The sequence below is a fragment of the Beauveria bassiana genome (assembly GCF_000280675.1).
Source record: "Beauveria bassiana ARSEF 2860 unplaced genomic scaffold BBA_S00004, whole genome shotgun sequence".
NCBI classification, from domain to species: domain Eukaryota; kingdom Fungi; phylum Ascomycota; class Sordariomycetes; order Hypocreales; family Cordycipitaceae; genus Beauveria; species Beauveria bassiana.
Window position 1 is genome coordinate 1476604 of NW_007930839.1, and position 20893 is coordinate 1497496.

General features: G+C 53.2%; 6 protein-coding genes across 6 annotated transcripts in view; 2 read left to right on the forward strand and 4 right to left on the reverse strand.

Annotated features, from left to right (window-relative positions):
* BBA_02252 (D-xylulose kinase) overlaps positions 1–353 on the reverse strand; it is a gene marked incomplete at both ends in the record, with an annotated part of 2042 nt that extends 1689 nt beyond the window's left edge. Inside the window, one exon of the mRNA XM_008597349.1 lies at positions 54–353. Within this exon, the coding sequence (XP_008595571.1) occupies positions 54–353 (300 nt within the window). The remainder of the gene's footprint in view (positions 1–53) is intronic.
* Positions 354–1337: 984 nt separating this feature from the next.
* Positions 1338–3056, reverse strand: BBA_02253 (cation efflux family protein; the record flags this gene model as incomplete). The annotated part of the gene is made up of 2 exons (XM_008597350.1): positions 1338–1936; positions 1991–3056. 2 exons carry the CDS (start codon positions 3054–3056, stop codon positions 1338–1340), a joined length of 1665 nt encoding a protein of 554 aa, XP_008595572.1.
* Positions 3057–4016: 960 nt separating this feature from the next.
* BBA_02254 (Sir2 family protein) lies at positions 4017–5659 on the forward strand (the record flags this gene model as incomplete). The annotated part of the gene is made up of 2 exons (XM_008597351.1): positions 4017–4028; positions 4322–5659. The coding sequence occupies 2 exons, from the start codon at positions 4017–4019 to the stop codon at positions 5657–5659; spliced, it is 1350 nt and encodes a 449-aa protein (XP_008595573.1).
* An 80-nt stretch (positions 5660–5739) lies between these two features.
* On the reverse strand, positions 5740–6435 carry BBA_02255 (uncharacterized protein; the record flags this gene model as incomplete). Its single annotated transcript, XM_008597352.1, has 2 exons — positions 5740–5903; positions 5967–6435. The coding sequence occupies 2 exons, from the start codon at positions 6433–6435 to the stop codon at positions 5740–5742; spliced, it is 633 nt and encodes a 210-aa protein (XP_008595574.1).
* A 447-nt stretch (positions 6436–6882) lies between these two features.
* BBA_02256 (peptidase family C50) lies at positions 6883–13074 on the forward strand (the record flags this gene model as incomplete). The annotated part of the gene is made up of 1 exon (XM_008597353.1): positions 6883–13074. The coding sequence occupies one exon, from the start codon at positions 6883–6885 to the stop codon at positions 13072–13074; it is 6192 nt and encodes a 2063-aa protein (XP_008595575.1).
* A 994-nt stretch (positions 13075–14068) lies between these two features.
* Positions 14069–15220, reverse strand: BBA_02257 (uncharacterized protein; the record flags this gene model as incomplete). The annotated part of the gene is made up of 1 exon (XM_008597354.1): positions 14069–15220. One exon carries the CDS (start codon positions 15218–15220, stop codon positions 14069–14071), a length of 1152 nt encoding a protein of 383 aa, XP_008595576.1.
* Between the last annotated feature and the right edge of the window lie 5673 nt (positions 15221–20893).

A 20893-nucleotide genomic window follows, 5' to 3' on the forward strand; every position in this document is an offset into this window, starting at 1 on the left:
CGGATGCGGGCCATGCGGCGGGGCGTCGCGGCGGCCGCGAGGCGCGCCAGGACGAGGTCGAGCGAGTCGAGCCACAGCGCGACGGGCGCGTAGACTTGGCCGGTGGACGGACGGACGTGCACGCCCTTGGTGATGCCGTACGCGGGGCCAAAGTCGGCGTCAAAGTCGACGTGCGCCCGGGCGACGGTCTGCAGGTCGGAGCCTACGACAATGGCTAGAAAATTGTTAGTATACTTTGTAAAAATAGTGGCGCTTTGAGCAAAAGAATGGGAAAATAAGTTGTACATGCCTTTGAGCTGCTGCGTAGACAGGTCAAAGCCCAGGTAGAGAGGGCCGTCGTCGTCGGCCGCCATGATGAAGGCGCTCGGTCCGTTGGCCGATCTTCTGTAGGACGGAACCGATTCGCTGTGTATGCGTTATGAGAAAGGAAGAGAAGCCGAGGCGGCGGATGGTGTTGCAACAATAATGTATTCTAGAAACGTATGTGCTTGGAAAGACGTTGCATTGCCGGGCTCTAAAACTGGAGTTCTATGACTTCAGAATTGCACACTCGCTATTCCCGATGTCAGTAGTTGTCCGTCCAATGTCATCCGCTCACGCACTTACGAGCACAAACTCAATGTTACTGGGCCTTTTCCAGTTGTAGCTTTTGTCAGCTTGGTTTCTGGTCGGAGAAGAGTCGAACGAGTATATATCGCAGATACAGAAGCGTCAACTCTTGCAGTGATGGCAGTCCCCCACCATGGTGTCAACACAACGCATGGCGGGCTACTTGTGCCCCTCCAAAGGGTCCTTGCTACAACAGCGCCAATGAGAATGCGGCGCTTGTAGGATAGAGGGGTGCGGGGAAGGCTGGACGCGGAAGTAAAGGCGAATCATACGCATCATGGGCGAATTGGGGAAATGTTGGACAAGATGAGGAGTGGGGGTTGTGGGCTGAGTAGTTTGCAATTTCAGCTCGACTGTTCTCACTGCGAGTGTGTCATCTAATCCAATGATGAGTTGTGTAAATATGATCAACCATCTAGAACTATGGAAAGGATGAGTAATCAGACGAGGAAAACACGACCGATTAAAAAAAGGATGGCTAACACAAGAAAGACCACCTCTTGCAAACACTACCCATTGCAGAGAAAGAACCCATTGGCATCTTACTCGGCCTTGTGGCTGACGACTAGTGAGGCACCTCTGCAACACTGCCCACCCGACTGACGTCTTGTCAGCGGTACGATGCACGTCGCACGACGCATTATGCTGTGAGACCAAGCACAGCAGCTGTGCCTATATGTTCAACATAGCCAAAACTTTTGAGTCTATTTTACATGATGTACATGTTTCTAATGCTTGTGGTCATGGTCCTCGTTAGCGCCATTCTCGTGCTTGTGGTCTTCTGGATCCGCATCTAGATTGGTGTACACAAAGTCATCAAACTTTTCATTGACCGACGCATCTTTGGAGACGAAGCGGATGCGCACCCGGCGAACGCCGCGGACGCGAGCGCCCACCTCGGTGCGGACAGCATTCTCCACATCGGCAAGGTCGCTCATGTTCCAGGCGGCGGGAACCGCCATCTCGAGGTCGACCAGGTAGTTTTGGCCCGATTTGACCCCGCTAACGTCGCGCAGCTCGGCCTCGTGGCCGTCGCTGACGTGTACGAGGGCGCTCTGTGCCTGCTTGCGGATGGCGCCCTTGACGTCGGCGTCAATGGTCTGATCGATGAGCTCGTAAAGTGCCGACTTTGTGTTGTCGAAGCCGGCGTGGATAACCATGATGGAGATGAGCAGACCACCAACGGGATCCAGCCAAGCGGCGTTGTCAATGGCATTGGCGCCAACAATGGCGGCCATGGTGACGATACCGGTCAGGCTGTCCACGCGGTGGTGGATCGCGTTGGAAGCGAGGACCGAAGATTTGCGTTCGCGGGCAACTTTCATAGCTATAATGTGTGTTAGAAGTGTTTTACATTGTCATTCTCGAGTCAATTGCTTACTTGCGCGGTAGAGCCACTCCTTGATGAGAATGGTTCCGGCTGCCAGCCACGCAGCGTGCACACTGGGAATTCCGAGATCCGCTGGGTTGTGAGAGTGACTGTGTCCATGACCGTGACCGACGTGCTCGAGAATATCATGGGCTCTTTCGGGATCAAAGTGGGCAAAAAGACTAATGGCGCTGTCCCATCCCATATAGACACCTCCAACCAGTAGCATGCCAGAAACGCCAAGCGATCCAAGGCTCTCCACTTTACCGAAACCCAGCGGAAAGCGATCTGAGGGCGGTTTTATGCTCCAAGAGACGGTCGCGAGGGTGAGGATATCCGAGGCCATGTCGGCGATGCTGTGCCACGCGTCGGCGACCATGGCTTTGGAATTAAAGGTCCAGCCACCGATGAATTTGGCAATGGCCATAAGTAGGTTGGACAGGAGGCCGATTCGGGTGATGCGAACGCCAGGGTCATTCTTCTTGGCGGAAACGAGATACGAATTGTCGTGATTATGGTGGGAGTGGCCACCGTGGCTGTGACTGTGGCCCATGGCGACGACGAGCTTGCGCAGACGGCGGCGCGTGAGAGTCGGGGCAAGATGGAGGACGGCGGAGGAGAGGCCGGACGGGAGGTTAGAATCGGAGCAGTATACGTGGTAGGAGCGGACGTTTTGACGTGAAAGTGATGGAGGGAAAAAAGGAAAAAAAGAGCGACGCGACGCGGGGAAGCGGACAGGGGCCTTTGATATCGGGGAGTCGACGAGGAGGCCAGACAGGTGTGGTGGTATTCGTAATATGCATAGCGTCGAGGGACGAGGGCATGAGCTTGGACCTCCACAGTTGGTAGTGGCGGTTGTGGTGCTGATGGCGGGCGGACCAACCAGAGGGCTAGCAATAGCTGTAGTGGCAGCTGTGCAGATGGAGGCGCTGTGACTGGGAGATGGCGCCCCCGCAGATTCTCCCAGGCTGGCTCCTCTGGCTCCTCCATTGATTGCGGCCACGGCCACGGCGGGAGGCGTCACTGAGAGGCACCAAGTGACCGCCAGGCGGCCAGAGCGACGAGCCTGGCGCGACATGGCGGGGGGTCGAGGCCGAGGAGGAGGCAATCGTTTGCGTACGCGGCGATCGTTTGCGTAATAGAGAGGTACGTGGCGAGGTTGCGCATGTATCAATCGACGTACGCGACAGCTCTGGACTCGGGTGCTTCAGGGGGCTACAGCACGATAATCGAAAGATGCAGACAGAAAATAGAGGACGATGGCAGCGGGGAATTGTTTGACGCTCGGAACATTGGGGGCAGCAGCACCAACAGCTGTTTGTATGGCTGTCGTCAAGCCAGTCGTAGCAGGTAAGGTACCTCTGTAGGGCCTGTCGGTAGCGCTGGACGCGGGGTCTGCTGTCGGGTTTGGCGGTTCCGGGTGAGCAGATTTGAAATGGGCGAAAAGTTAGGCGGTCGATACAGGGCTGGGTGAGTTCGACCCGGGCTGCAAAACGTGTTGAGGCTTCAGTCGGAACAAGGAGATGACGGAAAGAGGATAAGAGGAAAAAGACTGAGAGGAACGGAAAGGAAGATCAAATGCACCAATTTCCTCCGGCTGGCACGAGCCATGGCGTTGTGGCCTGACGGAGACCGAACATCGCCGCGACGTGAAGCCTCCACAACGAGACGACAAACGGGGGCAGGTGCTGTAGGCTGCAGGCTATGTAGGTTGTGATGCGCGATTCAGCGTATCGGAAGCGGAACACGGGGGGGGAGGCAAGGGTAAAGTTTAATTCCCTTCGTTTTACGGAGTATTATCATCTCTTCTCCTGATTTATTAAGTAGTCTTTTTTTCTTTGCGCTCTTGTCTGTTGGGCTTTTGTGCAGGGTTGAAGCCAATGGCGTATTTCAGCTTGCTAAGCAGACCATTTTCCGCAGTTGTTGCATGATTATCAATTACATCTCTACTTATGTATTTTACAAATTGCACGCCGGCTCCCTCAAGAGACCTAGTATCCCCAACAAATTGTCCAACTGCTCTTCAGTGCCCCCATCAATGTCGATAGTGGTATGTTGCAGTTGGTGGGCTATGGCTGCAGGTGTGGCATCAATGGGTGCAGCTGGCGTGAACCACCAGTGTGGACCCTGGAAGACTCATGCGGAGAACCCTCGACTCGCCGCCTTGGAAATCTAATCACCCATTCTCTTCCCATCTCATCTCATCTGACCTCATTTCTCGCGGCAAAACCCTCAAGACGCCAAGCAGAGCACACAATCGTTTACCTCATTGGCTCTCAAGACTTCACGTTGGAGCAATACACTCATCAAACCAGCATCTTGCTCAATTGGCCCCCCTCCAAGCTCCGTTTCCTTCCCCCACGTCGCCGCAACTACGTCATTCACAGCGCCCCCAACCCACCGTGCTGCCTCGTCAGCCATCATCACCGTCCACCGCTCGATCGCTCAGCCGCCCGTATCCCTACTCACATGCCCAAACCACTCCTGCGGATTCCGTATACGGATATCCTCGCAGCTCCGACCGTCGCGCCCCCATCGGCCGTCTCCATCCCCGGCGCTGTCGCCGCCCTCCGCCGCTTCTTTGCCGCACCGCTCCCGCCTCCCCTCGACGCCGCCCGCGTCCCTGAAAAGACGCTCGTCCTCACCGGTGCCGGCCTCTCTGTTGCCTCCGGCTTGCCCGACTATCGCGGCGTCAATGGCACTTACCGCGTCAACAAGACCTACCGCCCCATCTTCCATCACGAGTTTCTTGCCAGCCACGAGGCCCGCAAGCGCTACTGGGCCCGCAGCTTCCTCGGCTGGTCGACCACCCACAACGCCGCCCCCAACGCCGCCCACTATGCCGTCCGCGACATGGGCGCCCTCGGCCTGTTGAGCGCTGTCATCACCCAAAACGTCGACTCCTTTCATCCCAAAGCGCACCCGCAAATACCGACCGTCGAGCTCCACGGCTACCTCCGCACCGTTGTCTGCACCAGCTGCAAGTCGGAGCTCGACCGCAATGCCTTTCAAAAGGAGCTGGCCCGCCTGAATCCGCGCTGGAAGGCTTTTCTCGACGAGGCACTAAAGACGGGCGCGCTCAGTTCAGAGGATCCGGCCCAGCGTCGTCGTCGCGGCATCAAGGCCAACCCCGACGGTGACGTCGACCTGCCTGAAGCGCCATACACCACCTTTCGATACCCGCCTTGCCCCAAGTGCCTGGAGAAGCCACAGGTCGGCAGCGACTCGCACCGCCAGATTGTCGAGACGGACAAGGACGGCGCGTGGGCGGCACCGAGCACCGGCGGCATTCTCAAGCCCAATGTCGTCATGTTTGGCGAGAGCATCGCCGCCTCCGTCAAGAATGCCGCCGAGGACGCTGTCAATGCTTCGGGTAGACTGCTCGTCATGGGCACCTCGCTTGCGACGTACTCAGCGTGGCGCCTGGTCAAGCAGGCCAAGGCGCGCGGCATGCCCATTGCCATTATCAACGCCGGCGGCGTTCGCGGCGAGGATCAGTTCTTTGCGGACCTCGACCCCAGCCAGCAAGGAGAGCTGGGCGTGCGCACTGAGTTGATGACAGATGAGCTCTTGCCTGTTCTCATGGAGGAGTTGCGTAAAGATGCCGCTCATCATCACCATGAGGCTGCCCCATATGTACTAAGACAAAACTCCAGTGTATTCAAAGATATGCTCTCATGAAAATTGTTGTACAACATGATACACTCACACCCATATAGACTATGCATTTATAAATCAAACATTGCATTTTCTTCCTCTGACTAGTAGAAGTTGCCAAACCCCGTGCTTTTCGTTGATGTCTGTTCCGAGTTCTGGCCTGGAGTGGCAGCCTTTGTTGCTTGTGGTGCGTCTTCACTCTTGAGCTTCGCAGCTTCTTTTGGCGTCGACTTTTTCATTGCCTCTTCTCGTTCAATCGCTTGCAGAGCTGCCCAGAGTCAGTATAACCTTTCACATCATCCCGGAAGGGCCAAAAAAAATAGTGACTCACCCTCTTCCCAATCTGCTTCCCTCTGCGGCTCGCCCGTCCCCAGCATCTTCTCCACGTCGACGTCCTCGCCATTTTGAATGCGCTCCACCACCTCGCGCAGCTGCTGCAGCCGCACGCTCGCCTGCCGCATGTACCGGGTCGTCTGATTGCGCAGCGCAATCATCTGGATCGACATGGACCCGACAAACAGAAACATGACGATAAAGTACGTCGCCGGGTTCCATTCCCCCCTGGACCACCAGCCGCGCCTCCGCCGCGCCCGGTTCTCCCGCCGCAGCGGCTTGGGAATTAGCGACTTCCAGAAGCCTTTGTCGGTCACACTCGGTAACGCAGTGCTGTAGAGGCGCGGGGAAATCGTTGGGGGAGCGATGATGCGACTGCGCGGGGCGGCGGCAGCGACGAGGCGCATAAGCGTCGGGGTTTGTGTTGAGACCGCTGTCGCGCGGGCGACCAGTCGTGGCAAGCCCATGCTGAATATACCCGCAGACACGATTAGGGCTTCCTTTGTCGAGAGTTTGTCCTTTTGTGTCGGCTGGTGTCTTGGACTCGGGCGCAAAGTCGTCGATCCCTTGCTGGAGCATTTTCGAGATCGGACCTTTTTTGCATGCGGTGCAAGCCGGTTGCCCTAGACAACGTCCGACGTTTAGCCCCACACAATCGATGCAAGGTAATCTCCAAGTAGCTTCCGTGAGCTTGCAAAGTACACCGAGCTGCATCTTTAATTGTTTTAAGCTCTGCACAAATTCGATACTGACAGTTTTGGGGGGCGAAGAATCTCCAATTACCATTGCGAGGCCTGTTTCTGCATTCTGACTTGTCGTTCTCATTTTGCATCTTGCTCGTTTCTTGCAAAGGCGCTTCAAAGATCGACATGCATATTACGGCATTCTCATAACAGATAGACACGACCACCACCATGACTCTATTACAAGAAAAGGCCGACGCGGTCAAAACAGCCGTATTGAGTACAACCACATGCTCACCGGCTACTGTGGTCACCCTCAAGGAGCTTCTCCTCCCCGACGCTGAATCCGCCTCGACCACCGCGTCCAAGACGAAAGCTACCGCGCGCACCACAACAAAGACGGCCGGACGTGCCAGGACCGGCGCGGTAACAATAGCGACAGAGCAATTGAGCACCAAGGAAAAGACGGCATTGGCGACGCACGTCATCAATGCCACCATCAAATCTCTCACCGAGGCCGCGAAGCCCCAACCGCTCCCCGCGCCAGCAAAGCTGACAGAGGCGGATCTCCAACGCCCGTCCACCGGCAAACGCACACTCCGACGGTCACTGTCGGCGCCGCTGTCGCCAATCCAGCCGCGATCCCTCAATCGAGTGGCCACGTCGCCCAATATCGCTGCGAAACCGTCGAAGCCGTCCTCCAGTCCGTCCACGGGATGTCTAGCGACAGCAGAGTGCGCGCGCGTGGCGTTTGCGTGCCTCCGCAACGTTAAGGGCTCGCTGTCTCACGACCAAACGGATCTTCAGATTGAAAACGGCATGTCTGCGCTCGTGGGCAAGTTGATTGGTCTTGGTATGCATGAGCAAGCGCTCAAAGAACTGCGCGTGCTGCATCGAAGACTAGATGCGGTTGCTAAGCTCGAGCTCAGCAAGGCAAAGACGACCAAGACAGCGGCGGCAGAGCCCCCGACTGCCATCTCTGGTCTCCTCAGCTTTCACGCACCGATACCACCTCAATTCCTGGTCGCCGTGACGACATGCCAGGTTCAGGTGCTGAAGCTGATTGCGTCCTCGAAGAAGCCAGAGCATATCGAAGCTGCGCTTCCGCATCTCCGAGATGCCCAGGCGTGCTCTCCGGTGAAGCTCCTCTCCGCTCTGGCCAAGACGGGGAGCAAAGAGGCTGGCAAGGCGGCCCGCCAGCTAGCATCGCTGTCGCAGCTTGTCCTATCTCTTGCGCCGAGCGTTTCCAGCCAGGAGGATGCCGTCGCGGTGGAACCGCGCATCAGCCCCTCACCACTCGCGGCGTTTGAACTGCAGACATTAGCATTCACTTGCCAGCTGCGGTGGTGGAGACTAGGAGGTCACTCCGGAAAGCTCGACGAGGAGCTGTTGTCGCCACTCTCACGCTGTCTCCGCGCATTCGCTCGAAGATTTACCTCGAACGATGTCTTGCTATACAAAACCATGGCAGCTTCTGTTAATGGGCTATTGGAGCTGGCGAAAGCCTGTGGATATATCCCAACTCTATCAGCGACTGCGCCCATCTCTTCCCTTTATCAAATTCTTGGAACTTCTGCGTACACAGCCAAGAAATATGACGAAGCTGCTCAATGGTTTCAGAAGTTGCAGTCGACAGTTGAGTCACCGGAAGAGGCCATGGTGCGTTATGCTTCCATCTGCGCATGGCTTCTCGCAGCGGTGCTCAAAAGTGCGAAAGCTATGGAGGACGTCGAGGAGCTTGCGAAATCTGTACTGGAAAGCTTGGACGGAAGTCTCAGTGGTACTGTGTCAGAGCTTAATGAGCTACTCGACAGCCTGTCGCTGGCCAGACGCGCAGTCGTTGGTCGTCTCATGGAAACAATAAATTCGCCACAGCCTACAAGTCGCACTCCCGATGCTATTGACGATATACTCAAAGCATTTGTTCTTCGCTACCCCCGTTTTGTCCGCCGCTGGCTAGGCAATGCCCCAAACAAGGATGCGCCTCCGAAACACATTCTACAGTTCGACCAGCGCCGCCAAGTCGTCATGAAGACCATTAGCCAAACGCTTGACGGTACTCTCATGGTTGTCAAATGCGACATCCAGAATGCCACAGCTGAGTGGCAACAGCTTGACGAGGTACTGCAGCATTGCTCTGCTCTCCTCGAAACACTTGCTGACCCCTCACAATCACCTGCCAAGACTGAGCAACTAAACAGCTACTTGGTCAAGATTTCGAGTCTATATTTTGCCAAGTTTTCACAGCTTCGAAAGCATTCCCAAAGAAAGCGAGAGGAGAATAAGCAAATTTTGCAGACGCTCAGCCGCTCCATCGATACTGTAAAGGATCTTTCTGCGGCAGAAAGAGAGCGGGCGCAGCTTTCGACAAAACTAGAGCTATTTGCAGATATGTGCAAAGGATCCGGACGAACTGACGATGCAGTGCAGACGTTGAGATCGATATGCACTAGTATGGCCGAAGATGGTATTCTAAAGGACGTTTCTGCTGCGCTGGCTACCCAAGCCCCTACCATAGCATGGAACATGAACGGCAAGTCGAGCATGCTGTCCAGAACTCTTCGATCAATTGCCAAACTCGACAAGTCTTGGACGGACTGGACCATTTTTCTGCCCGAAACTGAGCGTGCCGCTGTTTTGGAGCACTTGATGCACCTCAGCACCACCTCCCGCAGCGCTCTGCAATTTCATGACCCGAATTTGAATGCGCTGCTCCGCATTTACACCCCCGACAAATATCCGATTCGACGACTGCGCGTACTGCTTCACGTTTTGTATCAGAATCTGGGCAACGAGGATGAAGTAGCAGTCCTTCACCCGCACCTGCAAGTCTGCCTCCGTCAAGCTCAGGCTCAAGACAGGGCCGAAGACGAGGGCTTGACGGGCTTCATGCCGCATCTTTTGAATTGGCATCATAGCGTACAAGCAGTCTTGGATGCAGAGGAACTCTCCAAGTCGACCATTCCAGAGGCCATCGACAGTTGGACCGATATGGTTGGATCCTGCCAGATCGACAGCAGCATCTACAAGGTTATTGACGATCCTGAAGCGCTTCAAGACTATCTTCAGGCTCTTGGCCACCTTGCTGGGTTGAGGGGCGAACATCTTTTGCAGCTGAAAACTTCGCAGCTTTTAGTGTCCCTGTCCAAGCTCTTTGCCGGTCACGGACAGGCGACAAACAGCGCGCTTATTGTCCGCCAGAGCCAGCTGGCTTCTCAATTTATTAGCACTGGCCTCTACACCAAGGCGCTAGATGCTCTGGACGAGGCCAAAGGCCTGCTTCAGCAACAAGACGAAGTGGCGCCGAGCGTCTCTGTGGCTTACAACATGGCGCAAGCCGAATATTTCACCGGTATTGGAAATATGGACGACGCTAACCTTTCCATCTCCGAACTCAATGCTGTCTGCCGCCGCTCGCAGTCATCTTGGGCCATAAATAAGGCTCAAGCCACAACAACGATCTGCTCAGTCTCGCTTTTGCAGTCGTCCCTCGCTCTGCAATCTGGAAACGTGGAAGAAGCCCTGAATCACATCAAGCAAAGCGTACGCATACTCTCACATGACTGGACAAAGCTTGAATCCGCTGTTGTTGGTAATAACTCTGTACTGTCCGATACAAGCTTGGACTCTGTTGCCGTCAAGGACGTCAGAGCTAGCCTTGTTGGACCACGAGTTTGGGCTTTGGCTTCACCTCTTATCCGCAGCCTTCTGCAAATTTCTTCCGTTTACGCCCACATTGGCATGTTTCAAGAAACCATCTATTATGCCGACACTGCTTCCAAGATTGCCGCCAACTCGCAATCAACTCTTTACAATGCAGAGGTGGCTGCATGGACCGGCTCCATTTATCTTCGAGCAGGAGACCAAGAAAAGGCTGCCGCTCGATTCGGTACGCTAGCTGATATGATGCCCGAAGTCATGTCGGCGTCCAAGATTCGCTTTGCGCAGGCTCTTGGAGAATACTACTCACATATCGGTGAGAATGACAAAGCTGTCGAATACCTGAAAATGGCCGAGATGGGTACTCGCGGCCTCAACGACAATACAAATTCAGAGAAGGAAGAAGAGGCTACTGCGCGTGAATTAGCCACACCAGCACCTTCTAGAACCAAGTCTACAAGAACGACAAAGACAAAGACACCTGCCAAGCCACGAGCTACTAAGCGCGCTGCGGCAACATCGAGAGCAGTCACGCCGGTGGCCAAAGCTGCTCAACAGCCGACCGATACTTTCCAAGGCTCGCTACTTGCATCTATCCTTCTTTCGCGCGCCACAGGCCTCATTCGTCAGCAAGAGTGGACTGCCGCTCTTGCTCTGCTCAAGCAGAGCAAGGAACTCCCAAAGCAAGAAATTACAGCCTATCAAGAACAGGTGGCAACAGCGACGTCGCTGATCGGGCACAGTATGGAGCAGATAATTTCAGATCCTGTCTTTTCCGTGATTCAAGACTCGACCATTTCCTTCCCTGCTATCGCTGGACTGGTTGAAAAGGTCATTGCGGATGGCTGCTCACCGTTCAAATCGCCCGGTAAGCGTGGGCGACCAGTGGCAGCCAGTCGCGGCAGGACGATGAAAAGTGAAGATACTCCAGCTTTCGCAGAGGCACTGAAGGAGGCGCAGGAACTACTTGCCGAGGCACACATATCCGCCATGACAAAGTCGGACAGCAGCATGGTTCGACGCATCTCCGCCATGCTTCAGAATACGATTATTCTCCTGTCGGCTACATCTGGCGCAAAGCATAAATCTATTGCCCATTCCGGACTGGCAACTGTTGCTGTCGACTTGGCGCACAATGTGACCTGGCGCAGAGAGCAAAAGACTCTCGCTGCACCCACAGCAATCGCTGAAGAGCCTTGTAGAAAGAGTGTTGGTTCTCGCAGGGCTAGCTTAGCCCCGAGCGCCGACATGGCTAATTTTCAAAAGAGCTACATCGAGATGGTTCCCAAAAATTGGAGTGTGATATCGGTGTCTCTCAGCGACAACCACCACGACCTGTGCTTGACAAAGTTCCAGGCTGGTCACAGCCCGTTTATTCTTCGACTACCTTTGGAGCGTGCCAACTCTCGCGATGCCGACTGTGAAGTATACAACTTTGAGCATGGCAAGGAGGAGCTTTTGGATATCATCGAGCTAGCCAACGAGACGAGCCACTCTGCCCGTGACTTTAGCCTCAAGGGCGAGCGGAATGCGTGGTGGGCTGAGCGCGAGACTCTTGATACGCGCCTGAAGGAGTGTCTGACGCAAATTGAAACCACCTGGTTAGGTGGTTTCAAGGGAATCTTTTCCCAGCATCGACGCCGCTCAGACCTCCTGGCTCGTTTCCAGAAGAATGTGCAAAAGATGCTCGACGCTCATCTGCCCTCTCGCAGCCAGCGACGGGGAAAGAAGACGGGCAAGGCAGGCGTTACTCTCGATCCCAGGATTCTCGACTTATTCATCGGACTGGGCGACCCTACCAACGATCCCGGCTGCGATTTTGACGAGGCTCTAAATGATTTGCTTTACTTTATTGTGGATATTCTTCAGTTTCACGGAGAGCGAAATGCGTATGATGAAATCGACTTTGACGCCATGGTCGTCGAAGTGTATGACGCGCTCAAGGGGTACTATGGTGCCCTGGAAGGTGCAGGAGCCCGTGAAGACGGCGCGCACACGATTCTGGTTCTAGACAAGGCCCTGCATGTGTTTCCCTGGGAGTCTTTGCCCTGCATGGAAGGCCTTGCCGTGTCTCGTGTGCCGTCCCTTGCCTGTCTGCGACAGTTGATCACAGAGTCCAACATGCCACCGAAGGACAAGGCGGCTTCTTGGGACTCCCTACCCGGCCATTACGTCTCTTCTACCGCCGGCACCTATATGCTGAACCCGTCGTCCGACCTAAAGAGCACGCAAAGCTTTTTCCAAAAGCCTTTTACCGCCACCCTGGATGGCTGGACGAGCATTGTCAACCGGGCCCCTCACGAGGACGAGTTTGAAAGGGCGCTCAGCACGTCGGACGTGTTTCTGTACTTTGGCCACGGGAGCGGCGCGCAGTACATTCGCGGCAAGACGATTCGCAAGCTGGAGAAGTGCAAGCCCGCGTCATTTCTCATGGGCTGCAGCTCTGCGGCACTCACCGAGGCGGGCGAGTTTGAGTGCTACGGTCCCGTGTGGAACTACTTGATGGCTGGTTGCCCAGCGGTTGTCGGTACCCTGTGGGACGTGACGGACCGCGACATTGATCGCTTCGCGGGGCGCGCATTTGAGGAATGGGGACTGTTTAACAAAGGCACGTTTCAGGAACAACAATGCCAGAGTGTTGATGTGGAGGGGACGACGAGGTCGCTGGTGGAGGCAGTGGCGCAGGCGAGAGACGCATGTCGATTCCGATACCTAAATGCGGCGGCCGTTGTGGTGTATGGCATTCCGGTGTATGTGCGATGAGGAGATGGCCATTTATCTGTACAAAGCTGCATAGCGTCGGCGTTTCTTTTTTTTTTCTTTTTTTTTCTTCTCTTTTCTCTCATGTTGGAACTCTATGTTATAGATGATGGATGGTATTGCATTTGTTTCTGCATAGGCGCAAGATACCACAGGTAAAGACTTGTATTTTGCATAGACAAGAGTTGATAATTACGAACCTCAATGATAATGTCAAGCAATTATCTCTTCCATCGACAGTGATGTACACATGTCGACAACAAAGAGGAAACTCATTAGATTTCTGAACATGTTACGGTCAGGTGATGTGTAGCAAAGGCGCGTGTTTAGTAAGGGCAGTGGAAGTCTTCTTTTAGACCACTAGGTCACCTCACAGCCCATGACCTCTTTTGGGGGGCACCCATACGAAATCCGGAACGAGCTATTTTGCCCCTTGTACTGTCACAGTATGCCGCCCGAAGAAGCTCCCGTGTGTGGAATGCGAGCGGAAAAGAAGTGTGTGGCTGCAGTTTGTCGTACTCGAGTGTAAGCCCAAACTGGATATATCCGGACGGAAGCTGTGTACAAAGTGGGAGAATTAATGGAAAGAGCTTTTATGTGTGCTTCTCTACGAATAGAAAAGGCAAGACATTTGCGGGAGAATGAGTTGTAGAAGCGAATTTATCCTAGATATGTCAGAGTATTGGCATAGCGAAGCAATAGTATATTAAAGTCGAGCAATTTTCATAGTTTATCCTCAGCAATGCGAAACATCAGTTGATCTAGCGCCTAGTATATAGCATATAAATCAAGTAGCAGAGGTAGTTGTACCAACTTTGGAGTTGAGCAGCTCGTGTTGTCAACAAAGTGGCAAAGAACCAACGCCTCATTTGGTATTGATTTATAATGCTACACGTCAACGGGCTGCTTGGCCCCAAATATCTACCAACAAAGGCCATGGTCAAACGAAAGATGGTCAAGGGAGATTTGACTCTTTCCTTGAAATCTTTTTCCTTTCTCAAAAGGGAAGCTGGAGATTTGGAGCATGCCACAGCGCCTGGTGTGCTTTCAAAAACGCCGCCGGATTCGCCAGCTCCTGCTCCGTGGCCCTCAAAATGTCCCTGTACTTGGGATAGTAGCTCTCCAGCATCGCCTGCTGCTCCATCAGCTCCTGCAAGCCCGGCCCGTCCGGCTCCGGCACCGCCGGCATCTCCTGCTTGAGCTGCTTCTGCATCACGCTGAGAAAGTTGTCCCTGTTCAGCCACTCCTCCTCGGTGCCGTCGGAGTGGCGATGAACGACGCGTATCGACGACGCCGGCGGCGCCAGCGGGCCGCTCCTGACGGAGCCGCCCAGGCACCACTGCTCAAAGACGTCGTACCAGTGGAGGACGGTCACGGCGGTGCGGTTGGCCCACCACGGTTCCGGCCCGCGGCCGGCCACGACAAAGGTGATCTCGCGCAGGTCTGGCATGCCGTACTTGATCTCGTACATGACGCGGAGGAGGCGCTCCGGGGCCACGATGATGTCGTTGAAATTCGCGGCCGCGGTGCGCTGCCAGAGGCTGAGGTGCATGGCGATGCGGAGGCGTCGGACGGGCAGCAAGAGGCCGCCGAGTGGCGCGCTGGGCGTGAGGATGCCCTCAATGTCGTGGTACAGCAGCTGGACCACGTCGTTTCTCAGGTCGAACCAGGGCGGTAGCGCGGCTTCGAGCAGCGACGGTGGCTCCATCTCGTCGAGATCATCCGGCGACGGTATCGTCGTCGTTGTCGTCGTCGTCGTCGTCGTCGTGCCGGGGGGCGTCGCCGGCTTCAGGTCATAGTGTTTCCGGAGAAGCGCGCAGGACTCGCGGCAAACTCTGTACACGGGCGGGGGATTGGCGACAAAGTAGGCGAATGGTCTGCCATCGCGCTTCACGCAGCCGAATCTGCGCGCAATCTTTTCGCCCAGGAACTCAAAGTCCCATCCCACGAGCCAACCTTCGAGTTCCTCCCAGGTGATGTCGTCGTTTTCGAGCATGCCCTGGTCAAAGGTGCTGAAAATAGTCAGGTGCGTCGGACGAACCGCCCAGCGCCAGATCATGCTCTGGATCTCGGCTGGCAGCGTCCTCCATTTGGGAGAGGCGGCTTGCTCTGTTTTGTCCACGGTGATGATTTCGGTATGCGAGGACATGTCGCCGTCTTCTCCCTTCTTCTTCTTCTTCTTCTTCTTCTTCTTCTTCCTCTCCAATCGAAGAGAAGAGTGTCGTTTTTTTTTACTTCGGAGGGGGGCTTTTATATAAGAAAGAAGGAAAATGTCATGTACAACAAGAAAGAATCCACGACAGACGCCTGGTGGTCACCAGCGCATTCATCTTGTAGGACGGTTTCGCAAGCATTGTCAGCTTCAGGTGTCTATTCACTCTTTGATATTTGTAGACCAGTGTGCGGTTTGTGCTACGTGCAAAAATAGCCTCGGAAAGGCGTAAGGCAAGACAGGCTGGTGACAGAATGTTCCGCGGGTAGCACGAACCGTTCAAAGAAAGACGGGCAATAATTGTACATCTTGTTAGATATAGATTGAAAACTTTGTGTACGGTTCTACTCGGGCTCAACTTCTTTGTTGCTTTTTTTTACTTATTCTTTCCTCCATGCTCTTCAGTTTCGTGTTGCTCAGAGTCTTCCTTGTCATTTCTTTCCTCTGCATTTTGGTATTGGTCACTTTGCTTTGTAACACTCAAATTACACTCTGAATATTCACGCATTCCATCTGATGAATCAAATTGAATATATTTATGCATTTCCGCAAGTAGATTGCTTCACGACTGGGTAGTCTAACCAACTTGGTCATTCGAGGTGTAAGTATAGTCAAGTTGGGCGTATAGAGATCGGCAGTGGCTGGCAATCGGTCCTGCTCGCGAGTCAGGCCAGACAGGGGCGCCGAGCACGAACCTTGCTTGTCATCTCCTGGTACGACACTAACCAGTACTAGGATCTGGCGCTTAATAAAAAAAGATTGATCCTGTTTGTTTCGAGGGGGGGGGCCGCCGGGTTGGATCGGAAAGGGAGCATAGCACGCAATAAAGAACGCGGCCGTCATTGGTGCGGCACCTGCCAGGCACTGTTCAGAGTACCAAAAAAACAGCTCTTTTGTAATGGATTTACGTAGCATCCCAAGGGAAAAAATCCACTGTGAATCACTTCTATTGTCTGTTGCGGCCCAATCTAGAGGTGCACGAGCAGTAGCGCAACGTAAAAGTGTATCGGCGTCCCCGGGTCGGCGATCCAAATCGGACAAATGCCTATTAGCCAGGGCAGCGCGGCCATCGGCAGTTATATGTTTATGCTGAATGATACTAGTACATCTTACTTGGTCCGGCTTCTGGCCGGGTTGCTAGGCTAGCGATGCTCACCGTCCGGGTAGGAATCGCAGAGTTGAGAATTATATCCTGTCATGAGAGACATGCTTGACATGGTACGATTGGTAGGCACCACAGCCCCAGAAGAACACGGGGTGGTATGTGATGCAGGGACTGGGATTGTCAAAGGCGAGCGCCGTTGATGCAACGCCATCTGAAGGTTGTTCATCTCTGTCTGTGGCGTCGCATGAACATGTTCTGTTACTCTGTTTGCACAGGGTTGTTAGAGATGGAGAGAAGAGGGGCAAGAGAGATGACCAACAAAGCTTTTGCATGAAAGATGGAGTAGATTAATTATAGTAAACGATTATAGTCTGGAATGTGGGAGACTCAAGGAAAGTGGCACCAAGACGAGCTTCTTCTTGAGAGAGTTGTCAATTTGCATATTTACTCAGTAGCCGTGTTAGTGGGCAAGCATCTTAATAGATCCGTGCTTTTTTAGCTCGTATGGTCGCGTTTTTTTTTTTGCCTCCTCAGAGTTCTGGCTGTTTGAGCGACATGAAGAACCCATGTCATTATCAGCATGACGAAGCCTTGTGACGAAGGTGGTTTATTGTCATTTGGAGAAGGGGGGGTTTCTGGGGGGTGTGTGTGACTATTAACACGGACAAGAGGCGTCTTGTTAATTTGTTAGAGTGTGATTGGTTACAACCCGTATCGGTGATCCAGGCTGTCTCCTTGCTAAAACCTAGCTAGGTGATTTTTTCTTTCTTTTTTTTTTCTTCGCTTTTTTGCTTTTTTTTTTCTGTTAGGCTGGGGTCGTTGCTACGCGACGTGCGCGCAGTCCAAGCAAGAGGTGTTGCGTTATCGAGTGAAGCCCAAGACCGCTGGGGTCGGTGACCTTTATGGTGCAAAAACGGTGTATGCGGTGTAAATGGTGGGGAAATGGTACGATTTAAAGATTTCAGATGAATCAAGTTATTCAGGAAAAAAAGCGAAAGAAAAATTGTAACGGAACTTCGGAAGCCTTTTGTCACTGCAAATTCGAGAATTTCTCGGCGAATTAGCATGGGCAAGACCGGGATACGTGCCCTCAGATCGCCTAATTTCTTTGCTGGGGAGGGGCAGCATCAAAAGGGCTATTATGTCTAATATCGACAAGATAAACAAGAGGCAGATTTCACATTTTGTGGCGTCTTGTCATGGGTGTCAAAAACCGTCGGGAACATCGAAGGAGAGCGTCCGTACAGCGGCCCTCAACGCCCTCAACGGTCATTGTCCGGGGCCAGGCGCGAAAGGGGGGCAAGTAAAAGTGAATGGTTCCTGGTACACCCCTCTGCAGCAGGGGAATGGGAACGGAGCCGGAGGAAAATCTAACACATATTCGTAAAATAACCAAAGTAATTAACAAGAGGCAAAAGCATGCATGTACACTGTACAGTACCCGGCGTGTCAGAACCCTTGCCTATAGTGAAAGCCATTAAGGATCTAGGATAGTCCTGCCAAAGAGAAACGCGTGTACTCGGTACTTTCTGGGTGTCTTTTACACACACCCCTCCTACACCCCCTTTTCCCCTGCATTACACACACGCCCAATATTATACTACGCCGTATGTATGTACAGGATCAAATCACAATGTGCCGTGCGTATTAACCAAAACCTGCCGTTGATGGAGTATTGCACAATGGACCCTTGCGAAAATCTTTCAAGAATATCCGCTGGTCATGAGTGTCAGTCTGGCGGGAAGCAATGCGAAAAACCCGACAAAAGCAAGTTTTGGAGAGTTGACAAGGAACCATGCAAACAAATTCGGGAGCATCACTCGGCTGTCGGCTTGTCAGGCACGCCCTATCGTTATTTGGCGCTTCTCGTATGACCTTTGCGTTTTGAGACATATCACACAACTCGAACTTTATTCATCACAAATGGGGCAGCCAAGTCTTGAGATGCGACACGCAGTTGAAGAAGAATTGTCTTTCTATTTCGTCTTTTGCCTCTCTTTCACCGTAAAAAGACAAGGTTTTGGTTGGTTGGTTGGTTGGTTGGTTGGTTGGCTGGTTGGCTAGTTGGCTTCGTACCCGCCAATTTCGGACCGTGATAGCCCGAGGGCTCGCTAATGCAAAAGGAAGACGCTATACATATGATTGATAGCCAGATTGATCGTCTCTCGGCTTCTCTGCCGTATATAAACTTGATTCTTATCATTCCTTTTTTGGTAGTCTCGTCTTGGCAACTGATATTACTTGCGACACTTTCGAACTAGCTCTGGCCCCGATAAGTGTTAGTCCATGTGACGCTGCGAGGCTCACGGACGGATTGCGCAATCCTAGAGATCAACCAAGACTAATAAAGTGGAACTTGTAAAATCAGGGTCTTTGAGCGGTCATGATTATACCATTTCGCCGACGCATGCATACAGGAGGCTTGTCATCATGTTGGTTCCTGGCCAAGTCATGTGCGGACTTTTCTTGTCCGGTGTAGACTCCGACGTGAGATTGACTGTAAATGGGGGGTGGAAAAAGACGGAGGGATTAGCCGTAGAACTTGGTCTAAAAATTCCGGCCATTGCCTATCGTGCCTCGATACCCTCTTCCAGATAGCTGGAGCCGGCAAAGTTGCGATATTAAATCGTCGATAGACATCGTGCACAGCTGGCAAAATTGGGCCATTCTACCGGTATCCTCGTTCCTCGGAGATTCCTCCAGCCTACTACCGACATGTACTTGCACTTGCGTGAGCTCAATTTCCATTTTAGGGTCTGCTTTTTTATTTGAGGCTGCAACTCTAGTATGTAACCCAACACGTGAAGCCACACACAGATGGCGTGTTGGTCCACCAAACCTAGTTTGAGTCCTAAATCAACGTACTACAAAAGTCACAAAGTCGTTTCTCGGACGTGTCCAATTAAACACCCGGTACTGGATCCGCAAGCAGGATTCCCACGGACGTAAAGCCAGAGACACCGTGCTTGCGGCCATACGCTATACGTCGACAATCTCAGTCATCTATGTACGTCGGCGGCCGAGGTCGATCTGGTGGGCCTCGCCGTCCGTCTCCGACCCCGTTTTTTATATAATTAGGAGCATAATAATACTTATTAGCGCCCCCCCCCCAGCGGCCGCCCGACTTTTACCGGGCATGAGAATATTGCCGGTGCGCGCCGACACGGGACGGCGGGCTTGCGTCGCGGACCGTGACACCCAGTTCACGTGGCCAGCGCCCATACGCCCCCTCTCCCCCGAACGTGGGACACTGAGGGCCGAATACTTATGCGGCCTAAAGTATCAAGCAAGTTTTTAGGCCCAGCCCAGCGGGCCGTCACCCTGCTCGATTGTATCGGAGAGAGCGCGGCTACGGTAAACTAAGAAGAAGACCCATGATAAGCCAAAGTGAAAAAAAAACAAAACGTCACAAGTACACAGAAAGGGCAACAATAGACCTAATCTACCACGCCTTGCACCATCACGCCACATGATCATCGCCCGATCTAATTATTATCCGATTCAGATTCTCCGACTTGGAATCCACGATGCATCCAGGGCTCTCGGTGATGATGACAGAGGACGACGTAGCAAGAGCGGTGGTGGTGGCAGCCGAGCCCATCTGCGAATGAATACAGAAAGCCTCGCCACCATCTTTCGACGCCAAGTTGGCTATGCCTACAACTGGTCCAAATCTTGGTCCTTGGGCAGTCTCCAATTTTTGCTCCTCGGCTATCTTGCGTTGGGACTCTCCCGAATGGAGCCGTCCGAATAGGGCCTTGGTGGTTTGCAGCTACCAACATACTTTATCATTTTCATGCTCGAGATGGTCTAGGCAAAGGGCTAGATAGACCAAAGCAAGGCGCTTTTGCGAAAGCGTCATGTCTTCTTCTAGTTAGCCGTGGCCGCCATGTACCAAAGGCATCATTCCAAGACCAGCAACCAAACACTTTTTCGCCAAAATCAAGGAAACATTCATTCTACTACATCAACACCCATCATCCTTGCTCTCCCCCATTCATGTCGCCCAGCTAGTATTCATGCAATCTTACTGCTTTGATATGGCGACATCTCTACAAGCCATGGCTGACTCTTTTGCGTGGGCGTACAACGAACAAGATTGGGCGTCGCTTCCACCACCTTGAAGCCTTTTCACTTCATGCCGGCAGTTGGGCTCGATTTCATTTTCATAGACGTGATTAAGGGGGACTTTCTCGCGAGTGGAGAGGCACATTTGAAAAAGCCTTCTCCTCCTTTCGTCATAGACCTTGACTCTATCTCGTCCGTCCGTGGGGACCGTGTATACTCAAGCCAAGACGCGATCGGAAATCTTACTCTCAGGACCGCGCTAGCACCCTAATTTGGATCTATTCCATCAACCCTTCTTTTATTTAACTATATACGAAGCATTGTGGCCTGATTTTACCTTTACTTTCCCAACGCTAGACGAGGCCGTTGCTGCCTGGTTGGTCAACTTAACGGACTGTTCGCCCTACGCCGCCTTGGCGTTCTTCTTTTTAATCTCG